General features: G+C 41.2%; 1 protein-coding gene and 1 long non-coding RNA gene across 4 annotated transcripts in view; one reads left to right on the top strand and one right to left on the bottom strand.

The window, feature by feature from the left end:
* LOC141093087 (uncharacterized) overlaps window positions 1–11,000 on the top strand; it is a 163,089-nt gene extending 152,089 nt beyond the window's left edge. Inside the window, exon 2 of the long non-coding RNA XR_012232981.1 lies at window positions 10,319–11,000. This is a non-coding gene — a long non-coding RNA (uncharacterized lncRNA). The remainder of the gene's footprint in view (window positions 1–10,318) is intronic.
* The window catches only part of CSK (C-terminal Src kinase), a 109,050-nt gene continuing 104,602 nt past the window's right edge, over window positions 10,519–14,966 (bottom strand). For all 3 annotated transcript variants that reach the window (XM_073579545.1, XM_073579544.1, XM_073579546.1), the window contains one exon: window positions 10,519–14,216. In XM_073579545.1, coding sequence (XP_073435646.1) covers window positions 14,034–14,216 — 183 coding nt within the window. In that variant the 3' untranslated portion in view covers window positions 10,519–14,033. The remainder of the gene's footprint in view (window positions 14,217–14,966) is intronic.

Genomic DNA, 14,966 nt, shown 5'->3' with positions numbered 1-14,966 from the left:
CCATAATTAATATTTGCCAAAATGCCAGAATAATGAGATGGCGGAAGCTGGTAAGATTGTGTCAATATCCACAGTTAAACAAGTACTGTATCAACATGGGCTGAAAGGCCACTCTGCCAGGAAAAAGCCATTTCTCCAATAGAAACATATAAAGCCAGATAAATGTTTGCCAATGAAAACACAAGAAGAAAAGAGAGCACAAAAAGTCCCAGATAAAAATATATCAAAATGTATTCAAAAATATATTAAACATGAAAATTAAAAAGTAGTAATGATCAAATTTTTATACAAAATGGATAGTCCTTTATTTTAGATGGGAAGAACAGAGTCTAGCAGCAAATCAACTAAAGCACCAGTGCTCATAAGGTCAATGTTCCCCATGAGGAAAGCAACACTCACGGTCTTAAAATATAATTAAATAAAAAGTAGTGCAAATAGATAACAAGTAATGGTATTAAGAGTAAACTATAGAGACAGAGTGAAGATTTCACATTGGGGAAATGTATGTCACTTTAAAGGAACAAAAAAAAAAAATCACATATACTGTGCTAAGATCTGCCCATGGTCTCCAGTTTAGGATACTCTGCTTGCATCCCCAAAGCTTGTCGACAGAGGGAAGCATGAAGTGCTCTAAAATTTCCTTGTAGAGGGCTGCGCTGACTTTGGTCTTGATAAACACAGTGGACCTACACCAGCAGATGACATGGCCCCCCAACCATCACTGGTTGTGGAAACCACAGTAGACCTCAAGCAGCTTGCATTGTGGCCTCTCCACTCTTCCTCCAGACTCTGGGACCTTGATTTCCAAGGTCTAGTGTGAAATATATACAATCAGTGATCGGCCGACAAGCTTTTTGGAGATGGAAATTTCATTCTCCAGCAGGACCTAACACCTGTCCACTCTGCCAAAAGTACCAGTACCTGGTTTAAAAACAACAGTTTCACTGTGCTTGACTGGCCAGCAAACTCGCCTGACCTTAACCCCATGGGGTATTGTCAAGAGGAAGATGAGAGACACCAGACCCAACAATGCAGACGAGCTGAAGGCTGCTATCAAAGCAACCTGGGCTTCCATAACACGTCAGCAGTGCCACAGGCTGACAGCCTGCATGCCACATTGATGCAGTAATTGATGCAAAAGGAGCCCCGACCAAGTATTGACTGCATTTACTGAACATACATTTCAGTAGGCCAACATTTCAGATTTTAAAATCAGCGCCGCTGATCTCCCGACGGCACGGTAGCGGTGGCATGCGTCCTAATTGCCGACTGCGCCTGTTGCTGATTGGTTGCGGCCTGGCGGCCGTGACCGATCAGCGCAGCGGGATTTCGGTTACAGACATAAGGCGTTATATAAATATATATATATATATATATATATATATATATATATATATATATATATATATATATATATATATATATAGTGTTTCACTTTTTGTATTGAAGAACTGAAATCAGCTTTTTGATGATATTCTAATTTTATGAAATGCACCTGTATGTGAAATGTTCTTATCAAAAGTTTCAATTCAATCAAAAAAAGCAATTTCCCTGTTAACGGAAATATAGGGGCTTACAAGTTACTGGTAGTACAAAGTCTGGAAAAGTGAAATAGCTCCCAAATCCAAATGCTCCTCTCCTTTAATATACAACTATTGGTGAGTACTCACCAGTTCACATATATCTTTTTTGATTTTTCACGGGTAACGGGGTGTATTGGTTGGGACATTTTTTCCTTGGTAGGGATTAATAGAGACATCAGGGAGAGCCGCCAACGAGTGGGGGCGCCATACCGCAGAAACTAAGGGTGCCAAACTCCACTGCCAGGCAGGACCAATTCTAGTGATACAGTTGTGCTTCAAAAGTTTACATACCCCGGCAGAATTTTTGCTTTCATGGCCTTTTTTCAGAGAATATGAATGGTAACACCAAAACTTTTTCTCCATGCAAATGCCTGGAAAATTGTTCAGGATGCAAAGAACAAACCACAGATAGCATAAGCTGAATTACTGGACTCTCTGAGAACTAGCGGTTTCGCTGTTTCAAGATACACAATAAGGAGGCACTTGAAAAATGGGCTGCATGTGACCTCTACGCGTTTCACCACACGGCTCATCAGGTTAGATAAATGGATGTTGCATGGTGCCAGGGCAAGCTCCTTGTGCTTTATATATAGTAGGACCTGAATGGTCCCTCCCCCAATTAAACATGACTAGGCTACATGCACATAGATTTCTGAAACTCAACATGGACAAAACAGAATTCATCATCTTTCCCCCATCTCACGTGACCCCCCCTACGAACCTATCAATTACAGTAAATGACTGCCCACTCTCCCCAGTCCCACAAGCTCGCTGCCTCGGAGTAATCCTTGACGCTGATCTCTCCTTCAAACCACATATCCAAGCCCTTTCCACTTCCTGCCGACTTCAACTCAAAAATATTTCACAAATCCGTTCATTCCTCACCCAAGAATCTGCAAAAACCCTAGTCCATGCCCTCATCATCTCTCGCCTTGACTACTGCAACCTCATGCTCCCCTCAAACACTCTCGCACCCCTCCAATCTATTCTAAACTCTGCTGCCCGACTAATCCACCTGTCCCCCCGCTCTTCCCCAGCTTCTCCCCTCTGTCAATCCCTTCACTGGCTCCCAATTGCCCAGAGACTCCATTACAAAACCCTAACCATGACATACAAAGCCATCCACAACCTGTCTCCTCCATACATCTGTGACCTCGTCTCCCGGTACTTTCCCGCACGCAACCTCCGATCCTCACAAGATCTCCTTCTCTACTCCCCTCTTATCTCCTCTTCCCACAGTCGCATACAAGATTTCTCTCGCGCATCACCCCTACTCTGGAACTCTCTACCACAACATATCAGACTCTCACCTACCATCGAAACCTTCAAAAAGAGCCTGAAGACCCACCTCTTCCGACAAGCCTACAACCTGCAGTAACCACCGATCGACCAAACCGCTGCACGACCAGCTCTACCCTCGCCTACTGTATTATCACCCATCCCTTGAAGATTGTGAGCCCTCACGGGCAGGGTCCTCTCTCCTCCTGTACCAGTTATGACTTGTATTGTTTAAGATTATTGTACTTGTTTTTATGTATACTCCTCCTTACATGTAAAGCACCATGGAATAAATGGCGCTATGACAATAAATAATAATAATAATTTATGTCCCTCAAAAGGGAAAAACCCATATAGACGTTATAAATGTAGCAGGACTCCTTAAAGATGGCACTGAGTATGCCTCTATTTGATGTTTAATGTTCACAACACTGCAAAACAAACAACTATTCATGGAGAGGCAACTGGCCATAATAGGGGCCTTGTGCGCGTGCGTTCCACCTTGGAACGCAAGCTAAAACATGTGCATTGCCCGCTCTGCGCACTGTCCATGTGTGGGAAAGCACTTCCGGACACACCACAGTCACCTGACTGGAATTGATATCACAGCCCCGATGACTGCGGTACTGCACATGCGCTAGACCTATATGTGTTCCACATACTGGAACGCATGGCTAAGATACTGCGCATGTGCTAAGCCTATAAGCTTTTCACAGGCCTGCCACGGCACATGCAACAATTGCGCATGCATCCGGTCACCTCATATTTTATAGCCTGGGTCACATAGTCATATTAGGCACCATATATCAGATGGCAATAACTAGGTGCATACACTAAATGTATCTGCTGTATTGCATAACCTTGACTAATGATAGCATTTTCCCACTCAGATAAGCTGTAAACCAATATAGGAAGAGATCAACATGGGGACCTCTAAGCCCACAGATAAATACATTGATATCGTAAACAAAAATATGCACGGACAGACAAGGGGAGGGGATAAGCACAATATATGAAGATATTAGTGAGCAAGCATCCACATATTACATTAAAAGTGATAATCCCAAGAGAACAAATGAACAAAATACAAAGATGAAAAAAAGAATGAACACCATAATAGGTGAATACCCCAAGTAAGGGATATATAAAGAGACATGGCTGCAATATTCCAAATTGGCGATCTTCATGACATAGGTTGTTCAGAGAAAACAGGCATATGAAATTTGTTCATTGAGACCTGAGAGGGTCAATGATCCCATATGAAAGATCCATTCACACTCTTTTTGAAGTATCTATGGGAAGTATCTATGGTAATTGCCTTCTCTTGGATTAGGTTTCACTACCTCCAAGACACAGAAAGAGACCTGTTTAAGGTTACCCTGATGAGTCCCATTCCTGTGTCTTGCAAGGGGGGTAGCCCACTTATATCTAATGTCTCCTATGTGCTCATCCACCCTCCTTCTGACCTCCCAACTCATCTTTCCTATGTAGTCCAAGGGACATGTACATGTAGCCACATAGATTACTTCTGTGCTTTTACAGTAGGAAAAATCACGCTGGTAGAATCTTTTGCCAGAAGACCTACAGACAGATTTAATCCATCTGCAATTAACACAATTGCCACACTTAAAAAACCCCACATATCTTTCGATCCAACCAGGTGCCCTCTGGAGTTGGTCTCCTGAAACTATGCATCAGGTTGTCCCTGATAGAACGCCCCTTCCTATATATGATCATAGGTGAAGGTCCCACCACATCCTTCAAATCGGGATCAGCAGTCAAAATGTCCCAATGTTTATTTACGACTCTCTCAAGACACATCTGCTTTGACAATCAAACATGCCAATGATATGTTCTGGGGCATTTTCAGTGAGTTTCATGCGTGTTTGAAGCAATCTTCTGTCACAAGAGAGGGCATGTTAAAAAGTCATTTCAACCGTATGCCTCGGGTAACCCTTATCAAATCTGGTACTCATGTCTCTGGCTTGTCTGTGAAAGTCATCCATGTTGGAGCAGTTCCTCCTCAGCCTCAAAAACTGTCCTTTAGAGTTGCCACATTTTAAAGGTAATGGATGATGGCTATCCCATCCAAGTAAAATATTGGTACTGGTAGGTTTATGATAGATTTGCGTATTCAGACCACCATCATCATGTCTCTGAATGAGGACAAGAAAAGGGAGAGAGTCAGTACTTACCTCAGAGGTTAGTCTAATGCCTATCGTGTTCACATTAAGATCCTTGATAAACCTAAGGTGTATCAGCCTCAATGCCATGTCAGATAACAAAGATATCATTGATGAACCTGTGCCAAGCCCCTGTGTGGGGATGTCACCACCTAGGCTCATCGGTGAAGACAAAGGTTTCCTCCCATCAACCCAGGAACAGGATGGCATATAATGGGGCGTGCAGGGACTCCCCATCGCAGTGCCCCTAAGCTGGTGGAAGTACTTCCTGTCGAAGATGAAGTTGTGGGTGAGTGTGAAACTGAGATCAAGAACAAACATTGTGTCTTCCACATTTCAATGACCTAGACCTCAGAAAATATCTAACCCCTTGAATGCCATTCTCTTGTGGGATGTTACTGTACATGGACACAATATCAATGGAGGTACCTTCAACAACATGGATCCTCTCATGTTTAGTAAGGTGGTCAGATGTATCCCTTATGTACAGTATGACGGGAGGGCGAGCGCAAAGCGGCGGAGGATCTTATCAAATGTATACACCACAATTTTGGATAAGGGAATCAGTTACAGATACGATCGGGGGTCCTTTCAAAGGGTTTAAACCACTATGCACCTTGCGCAGAGAGAAAAAGATTGCTAGTAAGGGATACGTTGATAATAAAAAAAAAAAACAAAACAAAAAAAAAAAAACACTTTTTTTACATTCGTGCATTATCCCTTGTCTTACCCAGTGTGACCTTAAGCACATCCTTACATCTGCCTGTGGAATCAGATTCCAAAATCTCGTCCGTGTCCTTATCACGCAATATGGCTTCATACGTTTAGATTATTTGCGGCCTCCATAATGACAAGGTTTCCGCCCTTATTGGATGATTTTATGATAAGCTTATCATTTCTAGACAATTCATGTAAAGCATGTTCTTCACCCCAAGATAAATTGTAGTCTGGAATAAAAGGTTTAGAGGGGATCTTACGAAGGTCCCTTTCCACCAATTTTAGGAAAATGTCCACACGGTTGGTATCACCATGTGGTGGGGTTTTAGTGCTCTTTTCCTGAGATCAGTGAATGGCCTTGTGGAATAATCCCTTTCATTCTCCTTCAATAGTCCGATCAGGGCTCTATAGCCCTAAAATTCATCCTCACTCAAACCCAATTGTGAACATTCTTCCCTGTTATGGCGTGAAATTTTTTTCCCATTAAAGTTTTCTACAGAACAAATTTACATCCTTGGTCCCTCGAAAACAGTCAAAGTGATTGGTGGGAACAAAATTTAGGCCCATTCTCATCACACTATATTCCTCCCTCGTAAGGACCCCCACCACGATTTAATGTGTTCCTTGTATCCTGTATATAATTCATTGAATAATGTTTTCAGAGATTGGAACCCACCACCACCATTTGACAAATTGGAAATACTGAATGCTTGATTCGCATCCTCCAACCATGAGTCTGTATTTAAAGGACCCACCAGTAAGCTAACTATGCTCAAAATTCAAAAACCAAATCAATCTATTTTGTGAAAGGGTAAATCAGTGTAGGCTAACATGAAAAGAACCCATATATAAAGTAGATGAAAGATGTTAATATGATCACTGATCAATGCACCCCTAGTTGAATTCATTGAGAGATATTGTTTGTAAAATGGGGTCACTTATGGAGGTTCTGCTGTTCTGGCAACTCAGGGGCTCTCAGTGTGGTTCATGGCAACCCACAAACCATAACCGTAAAATCTGCATTATAGTATGGCGCGCCTTCCCTTCTGAGCTTTGCACAGTGCCCGAAATTTTTTTCCTGATTACATGTAGGGTAGGTATTGGCGCACTCAGGAAAAAATGGACCCAAGCTTATTGTAAAACATTTTTCTATTAGCCCTTAGAAAAATTACAAACTTGGGGCTAAAACATTGTAGTGATAAAAATGTAATTTATTCTTTCTTCAGCGCTCAATGGTATAAAATTCTGTGAGGCACATGTGGTGTCAATAGAATCATTGCATCCCTAGATGAATTCATTGAGTTGTTTAGTTTGTAAAATGAGTTCACATATGTGGGTTCCTGTTCTGGCACCTCAGGGGCTCTACCAATGTGACATGGCACCCTCAAACCATTCGAGCAAAATCTGAATTTCAATATGGCGCTTCTTCCCTTCAGAACTTTGCACTGTGCCTCAAACGTAGTATTCCCCTACATATGGGGAATCTGGGTACTCAGGAGAAATTGCATAATATATTGTACAGTGTAGTTACTCCTGTTATGAATATGCTAAACTTGGGGCTAAAAAATATTTAGTGAGGAAAATGTGATTTTTTTTTATTCTTACAGCTCAACGTTATAAACTTCTGTGAAGCATCTGAGGGTTCAAGGTGATCACCACACATCTAAGTACATTCCTTGAGGGGTCTAGTTTCCAAAATGGGGTCACTTGTGGGGGATTTCCACTGTTTAGGCACATCAAGGGTGCTCCAAATAAGACATCAAGTCCGTTAATTATTCCAGCCAATTTTGGGTTCAAAAAGTCAAATAACTCACCTTTCCTTCCAAGCCCAAAGAGTAGTTTTCTCCCTCATATGGGGTATCTGCATACTCAGGAGAAATTGCACTACAAATTGTATGGTGCAATTTCTCCTGTTAGCCTTATGCAAATGCAAAATTTGAGGCTAAAAAACAAACAAAACATTTTTGTGGAGAAAATGTGAATTTTTTTATTTTCATGGCTCAACGTTTTAAGCTTTTGTGAAGTACCTGGGGGTTCAATGTGCTCAGCATACATCTAAATAAGTTACTGGAGGAGTATTGTTTTCAAAATTGTGTCACTTGTGGGGGGATTGTCACTGTTAAGCCACATCACGGGCTCTCCAAACACGACATGGCATCCACTTATTGTTCCAGCAAATTATGCATTCAAAAAGTCAAATGCTGCTCATTACCTTCCGTAGCCCCAAAGTGTGTTTTTTCCCCCACATATGGGGTATCGGCATGATCAGGACAAATTGCACAACACATTTTGGGGTCCATTTTTTTCTGTTACCCTTGTGAAAAAAAAAAATATTGCGTCTAAAGTAAATATTTTATGAAAAAGTTAAATTTTTTTTCCACATTCCAAAAATTCCTGTGAAGCATCTGAATGGTTAATACATTTCTTGAATGTTGTTTTGAGCACCTTGAGGGGTGCAGTTTTTAGAATCACTTTTGGGTATTTTCTATCATAAAGACCCCTCAAAGTCACTTCAAATGTGGTCCGTAAAAAAATGTTTTTTGTAAATTTTGTTTCAAAAATTAGAAGTCGCTGGTCAAATTCTAATCCTTATAAGTTCCTAACAAAAAAAAAATTTTTGTTTAAAAAATTGTGCTGATGTGAATTAGACATGTGGGAAATGTTATTAACTTTTTTGTGTGACATAACACACTGATTTAAAGGCATAAGAATTCAAAGTTTAAAAATTGTAATATTTTCCAAATTATCGCCAAATTACCGGTTTTTTCCCACAACACAAGTTATGCCAAAGAAATTTTACCTCTGTCATGAAGTACAATATGTCACGAAAAAAAAATCTCAGAATCAGTGGAATCCGTTGAAGCGTTCCAGAGTTATTAACTCAAAGTGACAGTGGTCAGAATTTTTAAAATTGGCTGGGTCATTACCGTGCACACCACCTTTGGGGGTAAAGGGGTTAAAATTGTCTTTTTTTTTCCTTTTTGGAAAACAAATGATTTTTCATAAGCTAGATACTAAAACATTTTGCCAGGCCAATCACATCTGGATATTGGACAAGCACCGAAGTTGCCCGTATATCGGACCAGACTGGTGCATGCTGCGATTCTTGTGTAGACAGACACACCCGTTATTGGATCGGTGTCAGTAAGGCCACGCAGTCTGGTTTACTGATGAAATTGTGACGTCAAAACCTGATGTGGATCATAAAAGGAAAAAAAAAAAAAAAAAAGTATAAAAAGACAATTTTTTCTGATAAAAAAAAACTAGAAAGACTAGTCACTGCAATTTTTTGTTACATATGAACCATATAAATTATTTACTTACTTTTATCCAGGTGCTGTCTGTATCCTATCAGTTTTGCATTTGGACAAAGCTTGGAAGTAAAATATGATAGCCTGAACAAGGCAAAATGGGGCCATACTTTAGTGCAATACATAATGCAGAGAAATGTTGCATAGTGGGGTGATATCTTCATTCACTTGTATAGTAACAGGTCAACTCACATTACACAGTCAAGTAAAAACACTGAAAAATATCTTTCCTCTGGAGATCCACGTATGATGTGTCTCAGCTTGCTATTTTGTAAGGTAACTCACCAAGTTCTAAAATGTGCATGCTTAGGGAAAAAAACCCAAAAACTTTATTTCATTAAATCCATCAGGAAGTTTTTGGTGTGTAATCCAAAAGCAGTACAATGTAGGGGCAGAAAGCCTGACTCCAGCGATGTATCACTTACTGGTCTGCTGGTGCAGTTTTGATAGAATCCCCGATTTCTCTGCTCCAGATATAGCAGTTCTCTGAATGCTGAGCTGTATATAACCCCGCCCACACCCGATTGGCAGCTGCCTGTGTACACTGTGCAAGCTGCCAATCCGAGGGGAGGGCATGGTTACACAGACTAGCTTGGTCTGGCTTGAGTGTGAGACCTAGTCCTGTAGTGATAATCTCCTAACAGTAGATAATCGAAATGGTTAGGACTCGACTGACGGGTTGAATATACGGTGCTAGTGAAAAGGAGCCAGCGGACCGGTCCCTTAGTCACAAGTTCAATAAAATCACTGCACAAGAAAAATATGCTTAAGGTATTTATTAATTGATTGACGGTGAAGAAGCGACAGCTGACGTTTCGGTCTGATAGCGGCCTTTATCACATAGTAGCCCTTTAAAAGTAGAGGGTCTGTAGTCACCGGATAATTAGTGTCACTGCTAGGCAATATTTCAAAGATTGAAGGTTATCCAATATGGCTGGTGGTCCCAGTTCCAGTGGAGCTGAAATGGTGGAGGTATGCCAAATGATCATTGGTGGCGCAGTGGAGGATGCAGGCAGCACCGTGCCTGAGCAATGACACTGCGCTACTGCTCACCTTAAGCATATTTTACGTGTGCAGTGATTCTATTGAACTTCTAATCTCCTAACAGGCAATCCCTGCATAAAGTCTGTATGAAGCAGTTTTTTTTGTCATCCCAAACCTTCCTAAGATATGGGTCCTACTGAACAAATGCAGTTTTAAAATACATAAGAACAACAGTTAAGTCCATCCTTTGAACTTTTCCCAGGGAAGGGAACCAGATGTACAGAATGAAGGAAGTGAACTAGGGCACCAAGAAAGGAGCAAACCGATGGACCTTTTCAGTGAAAACCAGTCCCCCTTTGCCACCACCCTCCGTGTATAGATACCATATGTGTGTAAGTCAACTTTAAATGCAATAATTGACCAATATAATTTGTGTATACTGAGCAAACAGGCAACGATAACTTCCATATGGAATGGTTTATTACATTTTTATCCCACCAAAATGCAGCATATACATGTGTTTAAAGCACTGGACAGGAATGAAGAAAGGAAAGGCCTTTGGAAATGAAGACACAAGACAGCATGCACACAATTTCCACAAGATTAAATCCAAGAAAGTTCACCTTTCCAGAGTGATTGTATCTTTTTCCCCACCATCCTCCCCAAACCATGTTTGTCTTTGTATACAATAAAAATAAAATTCGTACTTCAGTAAAACACCTCATTAACCAAAAAGGCAGTATTTTTTGTGATTTTTAACAAAACACGAGTAAAAAAAAAATATATATATGAAAAACGGACTCCCCTGCGCCCCCTTTAAAAAAAAACAAAACAAAACTATATGGCAAATTATACACAAAATACAAGTACACAATCAGACGGAAATTCTGGACTTTTCATTAGGAAGTATTCCCCCCCTCCCCCCTGCCAAAATTCAAAGTGAATATAGTTTAACACATCCTATATTTTGATACCCAGTTTTCGTACATTTAAAAAAAATTGATTCTCTTAAAAGAAAACTTAATATGTTACGGTTTTGATCACACAACTATTAAAGAGTTCTGGTAAGTTTGATAAAAACAAAATCTGCAATGCTAGTTTTCTCATCAAAAATACCCAAACCCAGATGGAAACTTAAAGGACCCCTTTACGAATAAATCTTGTTAGTCACGATTTGCTGGGATCTCTTTAAAAGTAAATCCGCCACAACTTTCATAGCTTTGTTATGCAAGAAGGTCCTAATGAAGTGTGAACAGAACATTAAAGGGAACCTGTTACTAGATTCATACATCCAGACCCACAGATGATTGCAGACCTGTATGATTTCAGAGAAAAACATATTTAAACAGTGAATGGGGACCATAAGGAGGGACTAGAGTAGTGCGCCACAGGCCCTTATCTCCTTATGTACATATCAGGTGGAGACCTGACAATCAACTGGAGCGGGAGGAGACAGCTGGACGCTGCGGCGGACTAGTCAGGTCTAATCCCTATATGTAATCCTCTGCCGGCTATCCAAACTAAAGCCCCCTTCTCACATAGCGAGATCACTGAAGCGTCACCGATTTTGTGACGCAACAGCGATCTCGCTGTGTGTGGCACACATCAGCGACCGCCCCCGCCGGATATCGCTGATCGTGCAGGAATGTCTTGGGCCATTTTTTGATCGTTGGTCTCCCGCTGGCCAGCATGCATCGCTGCGTGTGGCAGCAAGAGACCAAGGATCAGCGAGCTCCCAGCGCTGTAAGCAGATGCTGGGAGCTGGTATCCAGGGTAAACAGCGGGTAACTAAACGACGCGCACGCTTAGTTACCCGCTGTTTACCCTGGATACCAGCTCCCAGCGTGAGCACGCAGGTATCCAGGGTAATCAGCGGGTATCTAAGCGCCGTGCGCTGGATACCAGCGTGCTCGCAGGTCCTGGTCGCTGGTGAGTCTGCCTGTTTGGCAGCTTACTAGTGACCAGGTTGCGACGCACCAGCGATCCTGACCACGTCATATTGTTGTTGGGATCGCTGGTGCGTCGCTAAGTGAGTGACCTTAAGTTTTCTCTTAAAGTCCGCAGCATTTCAGAAACAGGCTGCAATCACAGAACAAGAATCTATTATGGAGGTTCACCTTTAAGGGGCATACACCAAAAGTAAAAGCCTGAAGGGGGTATATCCTGTGGGTGCAAGCATTTTCTCTACTGTTCTATTGACACATACTGGTACCTGGACATTTCATAAAACGAGGTGTTTTCAACAAAAGGCATGCAAAGGTTTGGCTGAATTGTGGTATTTTCTAGTTTCAATACATTTTTAATTAAATCTAATTTTATTTAAGAAGGCAGGAAATCCGATAGGCCAATAATTTAGATAACATATGTTTAAGGCTCATAAATTTTCGTGAATGGTTTTCTTTATAAAAATGTAAGTAACAGCAAGACATGGGTAGAGGGACAGGGATTAAAGTTGGGTCTTGCTATCCTACCATCGTCTCGGAAATCAGCTGCAGATTTTAGATTTGATCTACCCTTTCCCTGAGCAAGCTTTAAAACTCTAAATCACTTTATGGATCAGAAAACTATAAGTCATTATCCTCGAACTGACTGAATATAGGCACCGGCTAAAATGAAGACGGCTGAGCAGTCAGCCTTGAAGGTCAAGATTCATGAGCACTCCCTGTAGAATCTGTCCCCGGTAGTAAGAAGACCTGGCGATGGACCTATTCTGACTGTTGGGTATTACCATTCCCATTGGAAATCACATGTGGTCCTGGCTGCACATCTATCTCACAATAATATACATCGTTAAAAAGCTTCTGGTATTTACACCAACACAACGAGCCTGAAGAAAGCATTTTAAAAGAGGATGGCATTGCATCATGGCGGTGCGCTCTGCTACAAAGGGAAGCTAAATATGACCCCAAGGAAAATAATTATTGGAGCCTGCCAATAATTGGTTTGTTGCAAAATTTTGGATACAACAAATTGCATGAGGACCAAGAAACATCCAAAAAGATGCTGCAGGTGCAACAAAAAAAAGAATAAAAGAAGGAGTATTGCCACCTGCTCTGACAGTGACCAGGTTATCCAAATGCTAAAACTGTGGTACGTGATGATTGCACAAATGCTAGCACCTCCCTCACTTGAAATGCTAATACCACATGTACGGGCTAATGAAATGTTTGCGCTCCTATATTTGGTACATAGGTTTATTCATTTATGTAAAAAATAGTGGGGTCATACAGGGTTTTAATACAGAATGCTTAAAGAGTGGTACTTTCCAAATTTAGGAGGGATTGCACTAGACTTGTGACGTGCTCTGTAGGAAGGTAGGCAAGTAAAGGAGGCAAAAGTTATCATGAATTGTATAACCCCCATAAATTTGCTTTCCAGCTCAATGTCAGTTTATAACCCATTAAGTAAGGCAGAGAAGCATCAGAAAAGAAGTTCCTGGTCTGAAGCATGCATTATTATTTGCATTATATTATACAAGAACATCAAAAGTAGCCATTGCTGATTGTTTGTTGCAATGATTCCCCTGGTCTCTGAAGATTTTATAACACGTTTAACATAGTGACCTAAAAAATAACAAAAAAAAACAAAAACAGAAAAACTAAACAGAATTAGAATTCAAAGTAGTTTTCAGTGTTGGTCTCTATATCTGCTGTTGCCTGGCCATGTAATCTTCTCTTTCAGAGCATAGCCATTGAGGGGTGCCCATGTATCAGAAAACCCAGATAAGGAGGCGATGGAAAATGTGACAATAAAAACCACTTTTTTTGGAGAACATCTGAATCCTTCTCCAGACCAGCAGGGATCTTCAGCCAATTTCTGGGCACAAGAGTGGTAGGTAGTGCAAGGCAGGGGAGTTTGGAGAGCCCAACATATATTTACTCTACTCACAAAAGTCCTTTTTCTGTGCCCATATCCACAGTTTGGATATATACGAGTCACTGTCTCTGGCTCTGTGATTACATGTAGCCTCCTTGCCTTCACTGATACAGCTCATTGTCTTTGATATGCTCTAGCTGTTCACGTAGTTTCCTGAAAGAAGGTCGCTGGTTGGGGTCAAGATGCCAACACTGTTTCATCAACTCGTACACAATAGCGGGGCAACCATCTGGTGCATCCATCTTGTATCCTTTCTCCACCCGAGGGACAACATCTTTTAGGGCCTAGGTAGCAAACAATCAAGATGTTAAAACATACCGAGAAAACCAATTTAAAATTTTAATGTTTTGGTATCACACTCCGGTGCTCCTTCATAGACTGAACCACCAGCTTCCAAATATTTGCTGGCATTGTTGCTGAGCACCAGGTTCTCAGTTCCACATTGTCTGGTCTTGCCCTGGGCTGGCTGGATTTTGGGAATAGGTGAAAACCTTAATACAAAAAGGGTCTATATGTGGAGGTTGAGCTGGATTCTGCTATATGCCTACTCCATTTTTCCCCTACAGGGATGGTGAGGAATTCAACCAGACTGCTGTTACATCTGTTGATGGCAGCTAGATGTTTGATTGTCCTTCATTGGAGAAAGACTACTCCCCCCACTCTTATCAGAAGGTTCCGGATAGAATAGACGACATCCGCAGGAAGGAGGACAGCCTTATTAAATGCGAGTTTGGACAGACTTAAGACTGTCTGGGCTCCCTGGGACTATTTTAGGGCCCAAAACAACAGCATGTTGGTTTTTGAACAGGGTTCTTCTTTCCTTCCATTCCTGTATTTGTGTCTTGCCTTATTTAGCATTGTGGTGTTATAAGAATTATAATAGGTGTATGGGGATGGAGTCATCTTAACTTGGCATCATTTAGAACTGCTGTTGGGCTTTGTCTTTTTCTGTTCTATTACCCAATATGTTTTCATGCCACTAAGGGGAAATGTCTTCCAAGAGTTCATTCTAATTGTACTCCATTCTTTCTGAT

The sequence above is a fragment of the Dendrobates tinctorius genome, unplaced genomic scaffold (assembly GCF_039654945.1).
Source record: "Dendrobates tinctorius isolate UK_male_01 unplaced genomic scaffold, ASM3965494v1 ptg000062l, whole genome shotgun sequence".
Taxonomy (NCBI): domain Eukaryota; kingdom Metazoa; phylum Chordata; class Amphibia; order Anura; family Dendrobatidae; genus Dendrobates; species Dendrobates tinctorius.
This window is presented reverse-complemented; position numbering and strand designations above follow the sequence as displayed.